General features: G+C 41.9%; 1 protein-coding gene across 1 annotated transcript in view; it reads right to left on the reverse strand.

The window, feature by feature from the left end:
- BANK1 (B cell scaffold protein with ankyrin repeats 1) overlaps nucleotides 1–23,493 on the reverse strand; it is a 165,066-nt gene that overhangs the window by 122,007 nt on the left and 19,566 nt on the right. The window contains exons 3-6 of the mRNA XM_053403349.1: nucleotides 12,564–12,691; nucleotides 12,054–12,192; nucleotides 8,027–8,169; nucleotides 454–577 (exon numbers count right to left, since the gene is read on the reverse strand). Of these exons, the coding sequence (XP_053259324.1) occupies nucleotides 454–577; nucleotides 8,027–8,169; nucleotides 12,054–12,192; nucleotides 12,564–12,691 (534 nt within the window). The remainder of the gene's footprint in view (nucleotides 1–453; nucleotides 578–8,026; nucleotides 8,170–12,053; nucleotides 12,193–12,563; nucleotides 12,692–23,493) is intronic.

The raw sequence follows: 23,493 nt of genomic DNA on the forward strand, positions 1-23,493 counted from the left end.
AGAAGATGCCTCCCCCTGATAGAATGTCTTAGCTCATTATACGTATTGATTTAGTATTGATTATGAATCCCCTGCCCATGAGAAACCACCATACATTCAACTTTTAGCTCAACCTGCAACAAAATGCCACACTGAGGAGCTCAGCCATCCAACCAGCCCTGTCCTTTTCTAGGATTCACCAATTCATTCTCCCCCTTTCCTTTTCTGTTTCCCCTCAAGAGAGCACTCCATGTCCTTTGGCAACTGAGCACGTTTAGTCTTCATTGGCTTGTTTTTTATCTCTCTCCCCCCGCCCCCTCCTGGAGTCCTGCTAAGACTTTCTCTTTCTGCATGGATGCTTTGGGCTACATACAGATCAGAAAGTAAGTTCCTTATTACTGTATCTGAATGGCCACCCTAAGAAAGGTCTTCTTTGGCAACCAAAGAGAGTAAGGAACTATATACAATACTTACCAGTCTGTCGATGATGATCCATGACTTCATTTGGAAAGGCGCTGAAATTGTGAGAAATGATTGGACTTTTCAATAAGAATGTGAGAAGATTATCCACTTTCTCAGCAGAGGAAAACTTGGAAGCCTGTGTAGTGAGGAGGAGAGAAGAGAGCAGAGTAACATGAGGGAAGGTGCACATTCATTTTATCATCCAAAAGCAATATACTGAACAAAAACAAGTTCATTTGGGGCATTTTACATCACTGAGGCTGGAAACAGTCAAAGGTTTGAGGTGGTTTGAGAAGACGGATAATTTCCTAGATGGGTTTCAGGGATTACAATGGGCAGAAGATCTCACAGAAGATCACAGTTTCAAGAAAAATGTTTCTGCTTGTGAAGGACCTTCTGGTTACTAAAGCAGCAGCTGCAATCTTCTGTGGAAGAGGTCTTCTGATGCTGAGCCACCTACACAAGTAGACCTCAGCTTCTGAAGGCTGCTCAGTGTCTGAATGGGTCCCTACTTCTTTTGAATGGTTTTGCTCCTTTCAAGAACACTATGAAATCCTGCCAAGCTTGCTTCCAGAGATGACAGTGGGATAAGTGGCTGCACTCTTATTATTATTAATTAAATTTGTATACCACCTGTCAGAGCTGCCCGAGGTCCCAGCTCACAAAGGACCAACGCCGGTTCGTTGCTAAGTATGAAAGTCTTTATTGAAGTTCAGTTTCACTTTCACAGCCGCAGCGTGCAGCTCTACGTCTCAAACTCTAGACCGCTGAAGCTCCGTCTGAATCTCCTCCCCCCAGACACCAGTTTAAGACTCTAGCCTTGTTCCACCTCTTCCTTTGCTCTCTCCTCCTCTGGTTCCGCCTGTCCGTTGGGGTCTCGCCCTTCCTAGACTCTTCTGACGCTGAGTCCCCTGAGTCTTCCCCCTGCCTCCGGCGGGCTTTAGGACCTGGTTCCCAATCTGGGTTTTCTGCTGTCCCGCGCGCCTGTACATTCGAACTTGGCGCGCGCGCCCAGCCGGCAACCTTCCTCCTGACCGTTACACTGCTGCTGTCACTGTTTCCCCCTTTGGGGAGGCTAGCTGGAACTGACCTCCCCTCCGTTCCCCCACTCTCCGATGGAGGTGTGGTCAGCCCTGACTCATCTTCTCTCCCCGCTGGAGGAGACGCTGGTCCTGACACATGTGACTCTTCCCCCCCACTACGCTCTGGTGGGGAAGCTGGTCCTGATCTCCCGCTGCTGCTTTGGGAGTCCTTGCTGGCCCCTTGTTTCTGGTGCGTCCCCCCTGGGACCCCCCTTGCCCTGACCATTGGCGCCCCCTTCTGGGAATCTTCTGATTCGCTGGAGAAGCTCATGGAATCTCTCGGGTCACTGTCATACTCCCCTACGCTGCCCTCAGATTCTTCCCCTTCGCTCTCCATTTCCTCTCTCCCTTGTGCTTCTGCTCCTGAGCCCCTGACACCACCCTTCATCCATAGATCTCGGGGCAGTTCACAGCAGAAAAATACAAGATAAAAAAGCAAAATACATAATGAAAATGAAAGCAGAACAATAATTCCACAAACACATTTCAAAGCATGTAGGATATCAATCATCCAAAGGCCTGGTTGAAGAGGAATGATTACATCTGGCCCCTAAAGGTGTACAATGAAGATGCTAGCTAAATCTCTCTGGCGAGAGCATTCCACAAACAGGGAACCTCTACGGAAAAGACCCGTTTTCATGTTGCCATTCTCTGGACCTCGTGTAGAGGATGCACACAACAAAAGGCCTCAGATTATGATATCCACATCCAGATAGGTTCATAGGGAGAGAGGTGATCCTTGAGGTATTACAGCCCTGAGACATTTAAACCATAATAATAATAATAATAATAATAATAATAATAATAATAAATTTTATTTATACCCTGCCCTCCCCAGTCAAGACCAGGCTCTAACACCAGGTATAAAACAATTGATTAAAATACAACATAAAAATAAGATTAAAATACAACATTAAAATGCAGCCTCATTTCAGTAGAAACTCAAATAAAAAACTTTTTGGGGATGAAAACGTCAGCACTCTCCACTGCAACATCTCCACCATAATCACTTTCAGCTCTGTACACCTGGATGCTGTCATTGGAGACCTGTCTCTGGATGCCTCTGCCTTGAATTGAGTGATCACCAGAGAGAGGCTTTCTTGGTAGTGGCGCCACAATTTGTACAACTCCTTCCCGTTATCTGTTGGCACGGTATGGAATTGGGTGGCATTTAGGTGCCAGGCAAAGTTGTATTTTCCAAGGGCATTTAAAACAGCTTTTAATAGTTTACTGGCTCCTGCGGTTTTATTACTGCCATTATGCTGTTGCTGTTTGGTGGTGTTTTATTGCTTGATTACGTATATTTTATTGTTTTAATCTGATGCCTTAAGAATCTAACCCAAAAGTCAGGGTAGAATTATTGCATTAAAGAATGGAAATTACTCTAAATACACGAATTGGCTCTGAAAGGTCTGCATTGTTCTCTGTTTGCTGCCTTGAATTGTGCAAAGGCTGTGTCTCAGAGACCCTGGGCAATGTCATTTTCCAGGGTGCCTAAGATTTTATCTAGTATGGATGTCAAGTGCCAAGGAAACTAACTCTCCCAGCCTTTCTGGATCTGACAACTGCATCCTAGGTACAATGAGCCCTCAGGCATATGGTTCACAGTCCGAATTGGAGAAAATACTTGGGAAGGATTTATGCTTGACTTGTAAACTATGCTATTATAAATTGGGCATAAAAAGCTGCCTTCTACCTTGTCAGGATATTTGCCAACATCGATGGCTAATACATTTTCTGCTTTAAACATTTTCTAAAATCCAAAGAAAGCTCATCTTCTGTCCCTTAATTCTGGGGTTTTAAATTATTAATGCAATAACGATTTTACGAGGTGAGTAAACTCTGGAAGTTCCATTTTGCTTTCAGTTTATGGCAATGTACTTTTTAACAGAATAATAGTGTCCTTAAAAATGTGCGGTTGAAAGGAATTTACTACTGCCCTTAACCAAGTGCTAATAATGTAATGCATCATTTTTTATTAATCCTTTTGTTATGAACGTAATGCCTTAGGCGGCAGACATGGCAGATTTGTCACAGGAAAATGAGACTGTCTGAATTACAAACACAGCTATTATTTTTGTTCTTGCTTTGCAATTACGATATAGACATGTCAAGTGTACGCAGACTGGCCACTGTGGGACAAATGATATTTCAGGTCCTTTCCTCTCTTACAATAGATTTTCTTTTCCCATTACATGACATTGGCAGAGGCAGCCTGTGCACTACAGAAGCTTTATTCTCTATTATATGGTATGGCTGCACTCCTGAAGCGTAGAATAAGGTATCTGGATGGCAAATCATTTGCTGGATCAAACAGCTGCATGTGATTTAAATTATTGCTTTATAAAACAATTTGCACCTCTTAATATATTTTAAAAAAACCCCAAGCAGTTTGCATTAAAACAATACAAATGCGACAATATTCAATACAATTTGCTAAAATTAGATAAAAACAAAACACAACTGTTTCAAATAAAATTTATGAGTATAGCACACAAAAGCAGACATGTAGTAAGTTGACTGCATATGACCATTCATTATTTTGCAAGAAGAGGATGGGACAGTGAGGTTGTTGACTAGATTTGCTGTTGTGTTTCAATGATCCCTCCCTGCCCAATCAGGGTCATTCACACAGAGACAATGGCTTGAAACCTTAGTTTCCTATCCCAATTAAACAAGGCTTATAGTAAATCTGCCTGGAAACAGATAGCAACTTGATGATTTACAACAGTACTGTAAACGGGGGGGGGGGGGAATATAATGATATCAATTCTGTAACATTATCAAGCCACTGTCAGGAGAAACAAAACCAAGGTTATTTTCACAAATTGCCATACCAGGCCAAGATCACACAAATTTGTGTGTTCAGACCCAGAGACCTCCCCCCTAAATAAAGTCACACTTGACTCAAATTTTCGTTTTGGTTTTTGGCAGAATTTAGGCCACAACTTTATTGATTACAGAAGGTGAGTGGTTGCATAGGCTCTGGTTCGACTAGCTCCCTGCACCCTTGCAGGCAGCGCTGACTGAGGGACCTACCAATCGGGTGTTGTGGCTAACCAATCTCACCCACCCACAACACAGGTGGTCATTCTCCAGGTCTCACCGCAACATGTGCCCTCTTTTAGGGAGGACACGATTTAACAAACTGCAAACTGCAACGGACCGAGTGATCAAAAGATGAACAGATACTGAACAGCAAACTGCATTCCTATGCACAGCACATTAGTCTTATTGTGTAGCTGTCCACATATGGACCACTGTGGGAAGGTTACTCCTATGCAAGAATGGTCTTAGTTGGCGCAGCAACTTAAGTTGGTAATAGGTTACCTGGGCCTCTAGTAATGACAATGGATCTAGGAGCACCCCCATACTATGACCTGCTCCTTCAGTGCAATTTTGTCAGGACCTGGTACACATCATATATATGCATTGCAAGTGAATGATTTTCACTGAAAACATATATTAATTAGTTGGACTTGGCCAATCTATCAATCATAGATTTCAGATGTGAATTCTGTGACACTGGAACTGCCTGTTAAGGATGAACTTTCAGCTGAGACCATTTTAGTATAAGGCAGATTTCCCCAGTCTGGTTCCCCCCAGATATTTTAGAGTGTGATTCCCATCAATTCCACCCAGCACAGCTGACTCAAAAATGATGGCAATTGTAGTTCAAAACATCTGGAGGGCACCAGGATGGATAAGGCTGGTATGAACATTTCCTTATGCGCTGACTAAGAATGACATAAAGATTTTCAAGAAAACTAACAAGCACATCAAATCCACGCACCCAGATTCTCCTCAACTAGACAAGCAGAGCATTTTTAAAAAAGAATGACACTGTTATCTATCTTTCCACATTAGAGTCCTTGAAGTGTACATGTATTTGGAAAATCATGTCACAATATTATATGTCTAATGACGCTAAGCATATTTTTTGTAGAAGGTCAGAAACAGTAGATGATTTAGTGAGCCAGCAAAAAAAGGGAACGTTTTAAGATGCCAAATGTATCTGATCCACGGCAAAAAAATTAAAACAAAGCATGTTCCAAAGTTGGTCAGAGCATAATGGGAAGATGGTGAAAAGTGATGAATTAGCTGTGCACGAGGTAAATGCTGGCGGAAGAAAGAAATGCTGCCTGCTTGGCATCCATAAGCCACGCGGGCACTGAAGTATGACTCTGCTGATCCCTGCTAGTTCAGATGGCAGATTTGGGACTAGCAGGATCAGTGTAGGCAGCATAGTCCTAAGTTTGAACTGCAGGTGAAGCCTCCTGTGCCATTCAGTAAGCTCATACTGGCAGTATTTCTTTGCCTACAAAATACAATGCTGCCTGCACAAGACACAAGTTGGCTTTTCTCCAGTAGGACTATGGGCAAAAAGACAACAGAGTCAGCATTATGAAAGCAGCCGAGCAACCCTGATGCTCTCCAGAAGTCTGATGTTAGACTGTTATTTTATTTTAAGGAAATCATGCTCCACTCCTCTTTAGCATGATCTTTCATGACATGAAAAACTACTACACAGTGATTCAATAATGATGTCAAGCTCATTCTACATTCTCCAAAGGGCAGTCAGCAAATTTTGCACACAGTGCCACTTGAAGCACTGATAACGCCAGCCTTGGTATGGCAAAGAAAGTTAGCATCAGTAGGGGGAGAGGTGAGGCATCAGGGAAGTCAGCACAGTGCAAATGCATCAGCAGGAGCACCACATTGGCTCTGCCAGTGTGTTTGCAATGCACTGACTGCGCTGCCTTCTCAAGCCACCCCCTTTCCCTCCCAGTAAGCAACAGTGACCCATCTGCTGAGAAGCTAGCATAGCAGCTCCACCCCATTCAGAGAGCCACTTGTGATCCACTGATCACAGGGATATCAAAGAGCTTTGGGACTCTTTATTTCTAAGCGTCAATAATTGGCCCTTTTCAACAGCTTGGGTGGTACCTGTGCCTTAGCTTCGGGACTCTGGATTATCAGGTGCAACAACAACAACAACAACAAAGATCACCACATAGATGGGCACATTGGGTATAGCAGAGGCTGCCAACATCTTGCCCTCCAGAAGCTGTTAAATGCATTATTTATATGCAACCTCTTGGTCCAGAGCTCCCTAAAGCAGTGAACATATTAATATAAAATAAATAGACAATAAAAGTACAATAAAGATAACCAATCAGTCAAAACATTATTTATTTATTAAATCTGTACATCCTTCATCTGTAGATCACAGAGTGGTTCGCAACATAAAATTATAATATAAAAAACCACAAACACAGAATAAAAATAAGGATAAAAACAAACCAATAAACCAATAGGAATCCCCAAGAAGCTGGCAAGGCAGACAAGGTCAAGTAACACATTTTTTTTAATAACGTAAAATAGCAAAGTCACAAAATGCCAATCAATCACACTTAATATATGTTAAGAAAACCAATTAAATTTGTGGCAAGCAACAGAAAAAAAGCTCCAATCAAGCCATCCCTGTCTCTCAACTAGCTGGTGCTTTGTAAACAATGTACTCAGGTGTACTCCCTCCTCTCCTGTTTCTCACTTTGAGAGACAGGTTCAACCAATAAGCTGTCCCCCAGGGACAGAACCCAGTTTACTTTCCCGTTGCAACCAACTGACAAAATACCCATTAACCACACAATATAGTGACCATAGCATGAAGAAAAGTATGGAGAATCATACAAATCTGGCACACAACACTCACTTTCCTCCCATCTCTCACCCGGGACTCCAACTTCTACCTACCCCATCCAGCATGGTTAATGGTCAGGGAGGAGTCAAAGTCCAGCAACCTCTGGCAGGGATCCCATTGACCACCGCTGCCCTATAGATAGCCATTGGGGTCTAGCTGAAAGACTTCTAGACTTGGAATAGGGAGTCAAATCCTTGCTCAGTCTAGAAACTCACTGAGTGACCTCAAGACAGTCATTCCCCCTCAGTCTAATCTGTCGAACAGAATTGTTGCAAAAAAATACAGTGGTGGCGGCAGCAAGTTGTGTATGAAGAGAACCCAACAACTGTTGTGCTGAGTTAATGGAGAGGGAAGGAAAGATAGCAATTTAATAAATAAAACAAACAAGAAGTGTGGGTTCTGCGTACACACTTTCAGAAGGATAAGCCTTATTCTTGCTGTTATGTCAAGGTTGTGATTGATTTCAGTTCTTAAACCGATTGCTTATTATAAATAAGCACTGTTGAGTCAGGAGGAACAAATGTTTCAAATCTGGGAAGCATCCTGCATGTTTATAGCATTGGACAGACAGCAACAAACAGCAGCTAAGCAACAACAATATATTTTTTGTTGGCGAGATGTTATGCCTAGGCCTGTTATCAACTAGTTTCATCACTGTGGCTTCTTATTGATCCATTCTCATTATTCTTATTAGATCAACGTATGGCATTTACAACACAATGTACATTCTCTTATCTCATATTGGCACATCTCCTCCCACCTTCCTTTTATTAACTTTTAACACTGCAATCATCCTTACCTGACAAGCAAAGACTATTGGATCAGCCACTTTCTGAAGAATGCTTTCAATCTCCTCAACGGCTGTGTAGTATTCAATCTGTGTCGAAGCTTTAATGACTCCCTCACAGTAGACATTTACGTTTACAAAGCCAGCAGGAAAATCTTATAAAAGAGAAATAAAAAGCACAGAGGATAATAAGAGGACAGAGAAAAATAGAAGGATCATCACCACCAACACTTTTCCACCCATCAAGTACAATGAATACAATTCACTGGCAGGAGACATTTGGGTCATCCAAATTATCATACCCTCTGGCTTCACCTATTTAACTGTTACATGTATCAACGTGGTCAGTGCATTGTCCCACAAGCAAGATATAGGCCATGTTCGCACCATACATTTAAAGCACTATGACACTATTTTTGTACTCCTCCAATCATTCTGTCTGCCCAAGCATTCCAACTTGCCAGATGGAAAGATCCCCCTTTGCACTGTTTTGGAGAGTTTCCTGCCCATCCCCCAGAGCCAATGGGGGTGGGGCTTGGGGGAAGGAAATGGGGGGGCGGGAGCCCTGTTGCACAAGCAGAAGTCCTTGCTCTGGGCTTCTGCTGATGGGGTTTGTTAGGTGAACGCTGCCCTCTGTTTACAGGGAGAGGTTGCCAGACCTGTTGAGCCTCAAGAGCATCCCACAGGAAATGCGAGCAGCACAGAAACAGAGAAAGTTTGGGAACAACTGTGGTGTTATTATTTGCTGCCTTTACACTTAGTACATAAAATGAATCACAGTGACTCAAAGTGTATCTGAAGAAGTAGTGTATCTGAAGAAGTAGTGTATCTGAAGAAGTGTGCATGCACACGAAAGCTCATACCAAGAACTAACTTAGTTGGTCTTTAAGGTGCTACTGGAAAGAAAATTTTTTTTTGTTTTGACTATGGCAGACCAACACGGCTACCTTTCTGTAAGTGACTCAAAGTGTAAAGGGAAGTTTTTAATGTTTCATTATCTTTTTGTATATGCTGGAAGTCACCCAGAGTGGCTAGGGCAACCCAGTCAGATGGGTGGGGTACAAATACCGGTATTATTACTGCTGCTACTACTACTTCCCCCAAGAGTGCTGCTGCTTGTCAAGGGTGCTAAGAGTCCCCCATTCCCCATACAGAGTTTCCTGTGAAGAGGGATTGGAAATTGTAGGTCTGAAAGGGGAATAGGGGCCTCCGAACAATTTTCAGTAGCCTTAATAAACTTCAGGTCCCAGAATTCCTAGGGGAAAGCCATGGTACTTTAAAGTGGTATCATGCTGCTTTAAATGTATGGTGCAAATGTGGCCATAGTAAGGCAGCCTTCACAAACTCCAGATGTTTTGGACTATAGCCCTCCAGTTAGTCAGCTTATGCTTGCCAAGGCTGATGGAAGTTGTAGTTCAAACCATCTGGAAGACACTGGGTTGATGAAGGATTGTAACTAGTTCTTTTCTTTATTCTTTTAATCTCTGCTGCAGTGTGACATGAATGTTTGTGTTTTCACTTCCTGTATCTTTTAAAATTCTATTTCAAAATACAATCCTATGTTGAAAAAGGAAAGGAGCCTAGTACAATACAGTGGTACCTCAGGTTAAGAACTTAATTCGTTCTGGAGGTCCGATCTTAACCTGAAACTGTTCTTAACCTGAGCTACCACTTTAGCTAATGGGGCCTCCCACTGCCGCCACACCGCTGGAGCACAATTTCTGTTCTCATCCTGAAGCGAAGTTCTTAACTCGAGGTACTATTTCTGGGTTAGTGGAGTCTGTAGCCTGAAGCGTCTATAACCTGAAGTGTCTGTAACCTGAGGTACCACTGTATCACATTTTTTTAGTGGTTTTATATACTGGATAGGGATCTAATAGCTTATAGTTTAGCTGTACTTATCTGTTTGGTACAACAACTACAGGAATGTCAATCACATAACCTTGGCAGCATGCATGATTGCCTGAATATTTTGGGAGAGGAAAGCATCAAGGCGCATCATTTTATTGTATATAGCCACAGGCTAACCTATAGCTCAGTGGTAGAGCACATGCATGCAAAAGGTATCTCAATTCCTGGTATCTCCAGGTAGGGCTGGCAAGTATTCCAGTCCGAAAGCCGGGAGAGACAGTGCCAATCAGTATCTCCTGTAGAAAGCATGATACTGTTTATTTATTATTAAATCCATATCCCACCCTTCCTCCTAAAAGATCCCAGACTAATTATTAGGGGGCTGGGGGCAAGGCTGCCAATAGATGCCTTGTTCCCTTGCCATTAGATCTGATTCATCTGAGTCACTCACTATTACATTTAAGCATAATTGACCTCTGCATACCAGATGCAAGGGTCAAACAGCAGGAGAGAACTGTTGCCTTCAGACTGTAAGCTTCCCAGAAGCACGTGGCTGGACTACAAGATGTACTTTTAATTGTGTCTAACAAGAGCTTCTTTTAGCAGTTGGCCACCTAACATAGATGAAGTGTACCACCTATTTTCTTCTGTCAAATGTTTGGGAGGGTATCATCAACGATGCCAATAGGACTTCCCAAGACATGGTATTATTATTGGGCCATCTGCCCTGCTCACAAAAGGCACGAATTTGCATAAAAATTATATATGTATTGCTCCATATGCAAATTAGAGCCCACTTTTGTGGATGGCATAAATTGGGAGTCGCACACAAGGAATAACATGTCTTAGAGACAGAATGGCAACAGGTAAAGAAATATCATTTCCAGACCAGAAAAGCCTTGATCTGTTGACTTTCTGCCTGGCACATAAGCTGTTCAAGGTACAAGAGGCTTTAAAACATGCAAGGAACTCAAGGCTCATGAGCTGCAAAGCAGTTGCACAGAAACTGGGGTGGAGGGGATCATGAGGATAAATGTGTTCTTTCATATCTCAAATCCAAGGACAGCCCAAAGCATTTTGCTGCCTGGGGTGAAGGAAAAATATGATGCCACACATCCTTCCCTGTACAGAAACTGACCAGATTAGTTTCTTCAACACTGGTGACAGGGCAATGTTCTCCTCTGCACTTGAGGGCAGCGGACTGTTTTAGGGGACATGCTGTCTGGGGTGGCTGCCTCATGGTGTCTAACAGTAGGGCTGGCCCTGCTGAAGTTCAAGCACTGGTAGCACTTTGAATTTCTCTTTTGAGGGGGAGGGTTATCATTGTTTGGGAAGAGAAGTACAAATGGTGCAAAAGAACTCTAGAGGCTATTAAACACCAAAGGAAAAAAAATGGTTGAAGAATTCAGTATGAATAATTGTCAGGCAAAAGATCAGAAAGGGGTGGGGAGATACCCAAGCAACTTTCTGTAAAGCAAGAGAACATATTGCTAAGATTCATATAGTAATAAGAGAATATGTGCATCCACATTTTATAGAGGGAATAGATTGAGAATAGCAGTCTGTGACTAATCAATGACATTTTAAAAGACTGCCACCTGCCATTTTATCACACATAAACAACCCAATAAATCCAGTTTCTCATAAGCCCTGTGTTTTTATGTCTGTGCATTAATAAAATAGCACCCTGCATTCAAAACTCATGGATCAGGATCACCACAAAGCGGTGCTTTGAAATTGGTAGAAATTTGTGTTTTATTCTTTTAATTTGCTTTATGATGTGAAACAGCTATACACCTTTGCAAGGTAGTATACAAATACCAAAATGGATAAATATATGCAGTGTTCTGATTGGAAGTAAAACTCTGTGTCAAAAGGCCGGTGAAGAGAGAAGGACTGGAAGGTGGTGCTCACCTAATCTCAGGTTGGTTGTGTCCCTGCTGAGGTAAATAGTGATCAACTCTGCCAGTGAATTTGCACTGCACCAACCTTACCACTGCCTCCCCACCCCCTCCACCTCCCAATAAACAGCAGTAACCAGAGGTGACATGAGCACTACCTCCTTAGTACATCGTCTAACACTACTCACTCACTTGCCTCTTGAGTCAGAATTTTACCTCCAGTAAGCTACTGGAAAGGAGACAAGAACTATTGTTTGATATGAAATATCCCTGCCCCCATTTCTTACCTAAAGCTTTCATATACCTGACCTTCTGACTCCAAAAGTGTGGCTCAGTCCTGATCCATTTGTTCTCTGTCACAAATTCAATCACCACTGAGTCATCAGGAACTTCGCCTCTCAAAAGAACGAAAATTTCTCCAGGATTCTACAAAGTAACAGTTACATCCAATTAGCCTTTCACATCAGGAAATGAAAACCAAACCAATGGGAAATGACAAATTCTCATTGTGGGTTTTCATGTACGTCGCTTGAAACATTACCAGGAGGCATGCTTTGTCTGGATACATAAGGATATAAAAATGTTGACAGCCTACTTAGTCCATTATGGCAAATGGGGCATTGTCCTACCAATCTGCCCTCAGATAGCCCCCACTTGCTATCTTCTTCCATAGAACCATCATCCCCAGCCACCACTGCTATACGTTGAGCCACTCTTGGGATAGAAACATTTGAAGAGTGGTGCTTTTATCCCTCTTTTAAAAAATAAAAATAAAACAACAAATGGATAGGTCTTACCTCACATGATATCCTTGTTGGCAACAGTAAGACTGCTGGGCTTTCTAATGTTTCAGAGGTTGCCTCAGTTTCCACACGGTGGTTTTCTAGCTTTAAGCTCCTTTTTAAATCCAAAGACAAGGCCTCATCTGCCAAAGAAATTACACTAAGTTCAGAGGAGGGCAACAAAGATGGACAGCGGCAAGAAAACAAATCTTGCAAGGAACAGTTGAAGGAACTAGGTATTGTTTAGCTGGGAGAAGGGAAAGGGCAGTTAAAGGCTTTATGAGGGGATTTTTTTCCCATAAAGTAGCAAATAAGATAACACAACCAATACAAGTTTTAAGGATTTACAACATCCAATTAATTACTCACCTTAAAAGGCCGCCACAAAGCAGCATAATAAGCACACCAGGAGTTTGTGCTCTTTCTGAGGTAGTTTGATTACCTTTGGTCCCCACCCTGCACTCAACTCTCACCTGTGGCTCCTAGAAGCTGTCAGCATGTTACAGCGGCCACACCCTGGGAACAGCTTTTGACTGACTGACTAAACCAGGTGAGGGTAGCCAATGGGTCTCAAACCCTCAGTCAGTTAGGGACTTCCCCTGCCTGTGAAGACAAGCTCCGGCAGACTGAGTGGACAAGACCAATGGTGGGTCTCACAGTCAACAAGATGGTTTTTGCATGCGCTGTAGAGGGAGGTGAGGAGCAGATGGGGCCTTTGGAATATTTAGTGGACTAGCCTAGTCCCCCTAGTCCACTGACCACATGCCACTGCTGTGGAATCTGCTTGAAATGGTGAATTCCATAGATGTGGGCTGTGTTCATATGCCCACCGGACACACTTGGAGCCCTCTTCAAATATCTGTAATATTTGTCACTTAGAACAGAACAAACACTTGTTTTCTGCCACCTGAGAGGGCAGGATTGCACCTCATGGGCTTAAGTTACAGGAGTAGTTTGACAATGGAACCAATTACTTTAAGGGATGGTGAGTCTTCCACAAGTCAAGTCTCCCAAATTCATTTGTTCACCCGTTCATTTTATTTGTATGGCACTTTTGCACACACACAAAATCATGCTCAAAGTGGCTGACAACAGAGAAACAGGGATGCTTTTAAAACAAATACCGCAAAAAGAATTTCATAACAACATAGCAAAACAATAACATAGCAACGAAAACAGTGACAATAGAAAATATAAGAACATACCCCAAAAAATCACATTGCAAGTCAAAAAATAGCAAGTACATCGCTGTACTGGAACCCTCTCGGTTAGGAAAACTTTAGGAAAACGATTTAATATTTCAGAATATTAAAGTTAATGCTAATTATATCATTTTTTAAAAGTTGCTTGCAAAGCATTAAAAATGAGCTTGGCTATTTGGCAAGGTCAAGAGTGCTTCTTAAATTTTCACAGCAGAACAATTTCTCATTGTTGTTGTTAATGTTATATTTGTTTACATAAGAGGTGCATATTCTGCTCTTCAGATGAAAAAGAAAACAATTCCAGAGTGGCTAACATAATTAAAATGCTAGAATAACAATAAAGACATAGAAAAGAGCACAAAGCAATATAAAAAGGAGTAGCATAAAGAATCATCAACCCTCAAATTATTGGTGTTGAGAGTTTTGTTGTTGTTGTTTAGTCGTTTAGTCGTGTCCAACTCTTTGTGACCCCATGAACCAGAGCACGCCAGGCACTCCTGTCTTCCACTGCCTCCCACAGTTTGGTCAGACTCATGTTTTTAGCTTCGAGAACATTGTCTAACCATCTCGTCCTCTGTCGTCTCCTTCTCCTTGTGCCTTCCATCTTTCCCAACATCAGGGTCTTTTCCAGGGAGTCTTCTCTTCTCATGAGCTGGCCAAAGTATTGGAGCCTTAGCTTCAGGATCTGTCCTTCCAGTGAGCACTCAGGTCTGATCAATACCTCCATTTCTTCCCCTTCTATTTGCCAGGAAGTGATGGGCCCAGTGGCCATGATCTTAGTTTTTTTGATGTTGAGCTTCAGACCATATTTTGCACTCTCCTCTTTCACCCTCATTAAAAGGTGCTTTAATTCCTGCTCACTTTCTGCCATCAAGGTTGTGTCATCTGCATATCTGAGGTTGTTGATATTTCTTCCAGCAATTTTGATTTTGGCTTGGGATTCATCTAGCCCAGCCTTTCACGCGATGAATTCTGCATATAAGTTAAATAAGCAGGGAGACAATATACAGCCTTGCCGTAATCCTTTCCCAATTTTGAACCAATCAGTTGTTCCATATCCAGTTCTAACTGTAGCTTCTTGTCCCACATAGAGATTTCTCAGGAGACAGATGAGGTGATCAGGCGCTCCCATTTCTTTAAGAACTTCCCATAGTTTGCTGTGGTCGACACAGTCAAAGGCTTTGTTGAGGGTAGGTGTTTGGTTTTAGCAGTCTATGATGTTCCATAGACACCAATTTCTGAACTGCAATTACCATGTTTCTTTACCTCTCCATCAGAGATGGGGGCCTGTGGTCCTCCATATGTTGTTGGACACCAGTTGCTAATAGCCCCAGGCAGTATAATCAATGGTCAATGATGATGGAGAGCTCAGTTGGTAGATCATAAGACCCTTAATCTTAGGGTCACAGGTTTGAGCCCCACATTGGGCAAAAGATTTCTGCATTGCATGGGGTTGGAATAGATGACCCTTGTGATCCCCTTCCAAATGTACCATTTGATGATTCTGTGAACATCTGGAGAGCCACATGTTCTCCATCCCGGTTCTGTTTTACACAGAGTTCTTTCAAAACCAGTGGTCTTTTTCAAAGTGGCATTTTAATACCAGAGCTAAAAATTTCACAGCCATGCAGCTAAATAACAGTGGACTGGAGGTGATGCTTGTTTCTCTGGCCTTCTTTACCACCATTTCTAAATGTAAATGAACAATAAAGCAATTTCTCACCTTCAGAGACATTTCTAGCAAACAGACCACATAATTGCTTTGTTTTGTCATATAGCCAATGGCCTGTAAGCTTGTACCTTGTGGGAGGAGCACTTTGAATAATGGGGCCTTAAACACAGGTCCTTTCTTTCAGGATTCAAACATCTGAACTCATTAGCAGTATCTAATGATGCTTAGACTGTGTTCTGAGCTGGAAACTAAATAGAAAAATCTATGGCCCAATCCCCTCAGGTATTTAAGGTACACTGCTGCTGAGAATTATAGTCGATCACAAAGGGTAATGCTCTCTCTGAGGCTGCTTTCTTTGGCATGCTTTTGACAAATATCTATTGCCATTCTTCGTGCCAAAAGAATTAATCTCCAGTTGCACTTTATATCTCAGCAATCAAATATTAGCCCAGTATCCATTACATACATTTACTGTAAGAGTGATGCATTTAATTGAGTATTGTGCTGAGGCTTTGAGTTTTATTTCAGCCTTTTGCCTTAATTCATATTACTCAGTACCTCGTTTCAGCCAGCCTTATGCAAAATCATTTGGACTGAATTATGACTTTCAAGTTCCACATTTCCACATGAGCAGATGAAACAGCTTCAAAATCGCACTGTTTATTTAATTAATTCTCACTACCCCATCCTTTCTTCCAAGGAACCCAAGGTGGCAGACATGGTCCTCCCCACCCCACACAAAGTTTCTTCTCACAACAACCCTGTGAGGTAGGTTAAGCGGAGAGATAACAAATGGCCTAAGGCAGGGAAACTGGATGAGGTTGGCAGGCCGCATCCTAACACCTCACACACCCTGCTGGCCCCTGTCCACCTGTGAAACACCTGACATCACCATGATGCCCTTTTAAACAACATTCTCCAGCTTGGGTTTTGTTTGTTTTTATTTTAAAAAACCCAAATTCTGAAATGGAAAAACACAGCTACAAAATACCATTGGCAAAGCAACAGCAGTGAGTTCTCACCAGCTCAGTTAAGAGTGGCTGGTCTCAGAGGGACACCGCTTTGCTATATATAACTCTATGGTGACATAAAATTGCCTATCAGATGATTCTCACATTATTTATTGGAATTAAGCATCATAAATCCTCATCAGCATGATTAGAATGCCATTAACAGGTGTTTTTTCATCCCTCCTTGGCCCTAACAAATCAATTGCTTTCACATCTGCCTGCACCTTATATTTCCCCAAAGGATTCCAGAGATCATATTGTTTTTCCATTTTCTTACTTGCATGCAGCTGACCCTCCCCTTCACCCTCCAGGCTTTGCACAATTCACTTTAGTCAATCACTCAGCATTGATTGTTGAGTCTGGAGCATTCCCCATCTATCTTTGTGTTATTGGATATATTGTTTACTTTCTGGCCATTTGTCTTGTCAAGGGCTTGTTCTGTTCTTTCTAGTACTGCTGTCTCACCTTTTCATTTAGGTGTTGTACCTCTGAGAGAGTAAACTTTCATTCCTGATCTATGTGGTCAGCGATATGCCCCCCTCTTTTCTCTTGTGGATTTGGATGGGAGGATTTGTCTGTTTTGGTACCCTCAGTTTCTCATTTTCAAATCTTGCATGAAGCTCTCCATACCATTCCTGCAGCAATTTGTGATTTTTACTTTTTTTAAAAAAAAGAACCTCATGAAAATTCAGCAGCATTTTAGTGCAAACTTCCTCGAATAAACGTATCATTGTATGCCAGTTTGATTAATGTGCACATTTTTGCAAGCAATTTCTGCTAAATTAATGCATTTTGGTATGTTGCTTTCATGAATATATTCATTTTTGTGCACATAGCCCTCCCTAATGTATGCATTTTTGTAAACTTTGGAGAATCACAAAACTGGGATAAGTGTAAGTTTCAAAGGATGGTTGTGTTTCAGTTCTGATATAGTTTTGGAAATTACAAATGGGATACATTTGCCTCTAATTGCAGATTAAATACAATTTATTGCCCATTCCTACTTGCAGCCCTAAATACTTAACCAGACTGTGCTTTCCATTCATCCCTAAAACTTTGATAGTTTATGAAGTCACCTTTACAATGTCTCTGTAAATATCTAAGCATGTTAATGCCACCCCTTTCTTCCTCCTGTGAAGCCAAGAGGAGGAGTTTGGAAACTTCTGCTTTGATTTAACGATGGTGTCCTGTGCCCCCCGTTGAAATCTTGGCTCAAACATGAATTTATGAGGTTTTGAATTAATTATTGTTAGATCTGCAGAGAAGGTGGGGGGGATCAGTGAGTGCATGATGACAGATAAGCAACAGTGATTCAGATTTACAGTAGAATAATGTCTGTGCATTTGCACAGTGCATATAATGTGCAAAGAAGTCTTTTGCAGTTAATCAGAATGTGAAGCACATCAGTGAAGTGAATGCAGCTTGTGAAGATGGTCTATCCATTTTTTTAAAAAAGAAAACATTATTTTAAAGTATTTATAAACAAATTAATTTTTTAAAAAAAATTCTAAGCCATGTCCTGGAAGTCTGATAGCATATGTCACTCAATTTTCAAACCCCTTTTTGAATGATCACCTTGAAGACATGCCTTTCCCTTCAACCAAAAATGCCTTCCTTCCCATTTTCCCCATTTTTATATGTTGCTTTTCTGAAAAGAAAAGAAAAAAAAAGCTTTGTCAGCTCAGGCAGGGAGACTGCTGGACAGAGAGGAAGAAAATTAACCCAGCAGAATCCCTAATCTGTCCTGATTTTCCAATGTCAGGAACAAACACTCCCCCCAACTGAATAGAGCTTGGAGAGAGTGGTGAAATCTCTACAGACCACAGCAATTCCCCCCTCCTGGTGCTCAAGTCTGCCTTGATGCTGCACCAAGTACCCAGATGAACATTGCTGGGTGTGGCACAGACGCCCAGCTCTCCCACCCAGATCTCAGTGATATGGACCAGATCAGTCTCCATAAGGAAATCATGGATGAAGGAAGTCTTACTCAGAGCCAACCTGGCATTCAGCTATCGCAGTCGCAGACCTGGGGGCCAGCTGATGGGACAACTGCAATTTCCCATATTGGAGATGGGGCTGGCACATGACACAGTCACTAACTGCCTGTGGCATGTGCCCTTTACTCAGCCTGCCCCACCTCCCAGTGAGCCAGTGTGGTGTAGTGGTTCAGAGCAGTGGACTCGTAATCTGGTGAACTGGATTTGATTCCCCGCTCCTCCACATGCAGCTGCTGGGTGACCTTGGGCTAGTCACACTTCTCTGAGGCCTCTCAGCCTCACTCACCTCACAGAGTGTTTGTTGTGGGGGAGGAAGGGAAAGGAGATTGTTAGCTGCTTTGAGACTCCTTAGGGTAGTGATAAAGCGGGATATCAAATCCAAACTCTTCTGCTGCTTCTCCCACACTATAACTTCCCTTGCCCAAAACACATACACCTCAACTGCTCAAAACTAAATCAGGACATCCCATTTTGGGGGAGGGTGTGCTCTTGAGAGCACGACACCCAAAAATGTCTGTCACTGTGTCCCGGCCCCGAAAGACGTTGGTGTGTGATCTTGTGTGAGGTCGCAGTGCTGAAAACCACATATTTCCGTTCGCAGTGTGGAAGCGCATCCCAGAAGATGTGCACCCCAGTTTTCTGTGGCAACATGTTGGAGGGTACGAGGAAGGACATCTTTTTCATATCAGGCCCCTTGTTATGTACAAATTCACTATGCATCGGGTGATCATGTAACCGTAAAATAAAATAAAAAAGCATTCGGAAGGTATGCAGGTCTAAAGACTAACTGACTAGGATAATCCTAAATGCCATGCATTGATAAAGCCAAATCTGATGGTTCCACATCTCAGGGATTATGTAAGGAGACCTCCTGAAGAGCGAACTGCCCGCAGTGTTTAAGAAGACACTGGCTTGTTCGAGGCTTCCTGCCACTAGATGGAGCAGCAGAGGCATCTTATGGCAACGAGAACTGTCCCATCGTCTTCCTTCCCTGCACCCATTCCCTTGTAAAGAAATATTACATTTCCCCTAGCTGGATCACCCTGTCCATCAACGAACAGGAGGATAAGCCAGTTTTGCCACTCGAAAGAAATAAGAGGAGTAGGACACCAGCACTTTCACTTAAAAACTACACATAATTCTGATGGGGAGCGAGGAGAACTAAGCTGTTCGCTTGCTCCTTCTGTTTCTGACAGCCCCGGGAGGAAAGGGTGGGTGGGCAGAAAATGCGTGGGCGGCAGAACACAGGCATCTTGCCCCTGCACTGTTCCATATTCTGAAAACACCCATTCTCCTCTTTTTAGTTCTGACAAGATGCAAATGAAATGAAAGAAACACAAAAGCCTGAAAGCCGTTTTTACACTCTTGACGCTGGAGAATTCAAGGCTCGCCCTGCTGGAGGATTTTTCTGGCAGGTGGGAGAGCACGGTTCATTTGCTTCCTCACTCTGCAGTCTTTTTCTCAGAGCAACACTGAAGCTGGGGTGGGAGGCGTAGTGTGGGAAGTAAAAAAGAAGAAGCATTATTATTATTTTTTAAATAAAAGAATGTTTAATTATATGCTTCAATCTGAAGGGCTTAGGTGTGAATGAAAGGTGTAGCATCCACTTGGGTGGGGAGGGGGTGATTGGTTCATTAATGAGCGCCATCATTATACAGAATAGATTTAACTTTAAAAAAAGAAAAGAAACAACCTGAGACAATGTAGTATTAAGGAATCGATCAGGCTAAGGTAGGCAGAAAACAGAATAATTTCTGTAACTAAGATTTGAGGATAAATGCTGCAGGCTGCTGATTTGTTGGTTCATTGGTTGCTACTTTGAACTAGAAAATTGCATGGGAAAAGCAAGCTATATTGCTGTTATGTACACATTTTTGTTGCAGCTGTGTTACACGTGCAGTAGTCTTCTATCCTCATAGGCTATTTGCTCACTTCGGCAGATGATGCCATCCACAAATGCATACAGAGCTGTCCTCTTTGTTGACATGAATCTCCTGCACTTTTCAGGGTCTCTTTCTTGTCTAGGGAAGGGGGAATCTATCCATTTCAGTTTCTCTCTGTTTCTCATTTTCCCACTCTTAAATTTGTTGCTCCACATTTTCACATCCATTTGTGATTTTTATTTTTTTAAAGTCCAATTGAAAATTCACACACATTTGATGTGGATTTCTCCTAATATTCACTTATCTGTGTGTTTTCTCTAATAAATGCATTTTTGCAAAGCAATGTCCCCGTATTATAATGCATTTTTTATAATGTTGCTTTCATAAATATATGCATTGTTGTGCACACTTTCCCCCAGTATATGCATTTTTGTACACATTACCTTGCTGGGGAACGGCACTGAAAAGTTCAGAGAAGTGCACATTTTGAGAGATTGCTCTATGTATCTGGCAAATTAAGATGGCAGATAACCCCCAATGAGCAAATGTATCTGTTTTTTAAGGGACAGAAATGGGATTGGCAGAGAAACCTGGGGCTCAGCCCCCTGGCCCAGCGTCTAACACACCACCTTTCGCTGAACTCAAAGAGCAGCAGCCCTAAATCTGACATGGAGTTAGGCATGCTTGATTTCAATGATGGATAGGAAGTGACAATCTTTGAGCCAGAGTGCAGGCTCCATCTGCTACAGTGGTCCCACTATCACCCTCTGTGTTTGCAGTATAGACAAGTGGAAAACCAGTGTCAGCTGAAGACTGGTGCACCTGTGGCCTGACTTCAGGGATTGAATGTGCATCCATCTCCCCGAAACGTGGTCCTGCAGGTGCGGTTGAAGTGTCGCTGTGCCAGTACATTGCTTCTGAGGACTAGTCCCAATAGCTGTGCCAGCACAATGTCAAATAAAACAGCGTTCGTGATACATGCTACCGTGTCTTTCTGCCAACACAAAACGCTTAGGAATGGAGTGTTAGGCATATTGAAATGGTGTGATGACAGCTGATTTGAATATGTACGGTTGCTTCTCAGTGGCTCTGGAATTAGAATACTGGGCTCCTTTTCGTGCTTTGTCACGGTTGCTGGTTGTCTCAGGATTCATTCTGAGCTTAATTCTGCTAGTGGGGGAAGACCATAATTCAGTGGTGGAGTGCAGAAGGCTTCAGCTTCGAGCCTTGCTAGGGATGGGCAGATATGTCAACCTCAGTGTCTTATTTTTCTGATCTTAATTTCAGTTCCCATCATTTCCACACCAGTTTTTTAAAATATCTTTTTTAAGCCTTCGTGAAAATTCATCAGCATTTCAGTGCAAATTTCTCCATGCACACACGTTTTTGCAAAGCAATTCCCCTAAGGTAATGCATTCCTGCATGTTATTGTTTTTACCAATATATGAATTTATACACATTTGTGCACACATTACTTGGCTGCAGAACTGCACCGCAAAATTTGGAGCTGTGCAAATTTCAAACGATGGCTGTGTTTCAGTTTGTGCATGACTTTGCAAAGTGCAAGTTAGGCAAGTGCACCTTTAAATGGGAACTGAATCAAATTTCTCCCCCCATCCTAATCCTTGATCTCATTAAAAAGGATAAAGTATGAGTGTGGGGTGAAAAATAAGGGTAAGGGTACAGTTGTGATGATAGAGTTGGCAGTAGTGTGGGCATGATGTCAGAGGCAGGGAGGGGGCAGGGACCAAGATCTGTGGGGGTGGCATTGGGGATGGGGGCAGTGTTGGTAGTCATGGGCAAGTTTCATGTACTGACAAGTAACCCTAGGTGCTCATTCTTCAGAGCATCAAAAGATATACTCAGTAACTAGGGTTTGGATGAGCATTGCAATGTCATTATGAACATGCACCTTCATGTGGTTGAACACAATGCATCCTTTTACTCTTGAGCACATTTCTTTGTCAAAGCGATTGCATTTTGAGCTCCCTAACTTTTGCTCAGAGGCAGTAAGAGCTTAGTGAGGTGTTTAAGATATACAGTAGATTATTCTACTAAGCTGCCAAAGTTGTGACGACTGCTAAAAAGCTAAAAGCTTCCTGTTTAGGGAAGTTTTTAATGTTAGATGCATTACTGTATTTTAATATTTTGTTGAAAGCCGCCCAGAGTAGCTGGGGAAGCCCAGCCGGATGGGTGGGATATAAATAATAAATTATTATTATTATTATTATTATTATTATTATTATTATTATTATATACACACAAGCTTGTTGCCAATGTTAATCCTACACAGAGGAGACATATTGAAACTAAGAGACAAGATGAACTTAGGTCCACAGTTTCAGTGGCTTGACACAGAATTGTTAAAGGAGGAAAGTGTTTCCTACATGATTTAGACTTAAGGGAATTCAATAGAAAGTGCTGTTTTCTAAAAATGCAAATCAAATGCAATAGTAAAAGACATTAGGCTGCTCCATAATTCAGTATCATTTTTCTTTCCTTTCTGGTAAAGGTTAACATTTTCTTTCTAAACAGAAAAAAATGCAATATTTTTGAAATCTGTTGCATATTGGATTCTCTGTAGAAGCCCACCCCCTGCCCCACATTTAAGGGTGTGCCTGGCTGCAACCTTGACATTGTTTTGGCACCAGGCAAATGCAATTTAGTCTGTTTGTTTTTTCTTCTGGGCAGTAGCAACAGTACACCACTATCCTCCTAAAACAGTTTTTCATGTTTATATGTTTCTAAGGCATTTTTCACTGTGTAAATCACTTTGGAACTTTTTGAATGGGAAGTGATGCGTAAATGGAATAACCCCAACTTGAAAGAGAAAAGTTTAGTTTAAAAAGGAAAAGAAATGAGAAGATAGTTGTGTAAAGAATAATTTTAACTGTTGTATATCAATTCATTCCATTATAAACTACAGAAAAATGCCAGTGAACTCAGAAGGGAAACTCAGACTAAGCTTAATGGACATATTGCATAAATTCCTTATGATTATTATTTTTTTAATCATAGAATTCTAATATAAAAAAGGAGAGACTACCTTTGAAATTTTCCCAATGAGAGATTTGAGATACCATCAAAGGAACAATGGCAAGAAAAACTGATGAACTATGCAGAATTGGCTAAGCTAACAGATAAACTACGAGATAAGGACAAAAAGGACTTTTTAAAAGAG

The sequence above is a fragment of the Podarcis raffonei genome, chromosome 9 (genome assembly GCF_027172205.1).
Source record: "Podarcis raffonei isolate rPodRaf1 chromosome 9, rPodRaf1.pri, whole genome shotgun sequence".
NCBI lineage: Eukaryota > Metazoa > Chordata > Lepidosauria > Squamata > Lacertidae > Podarcis > Podarcis raffonei.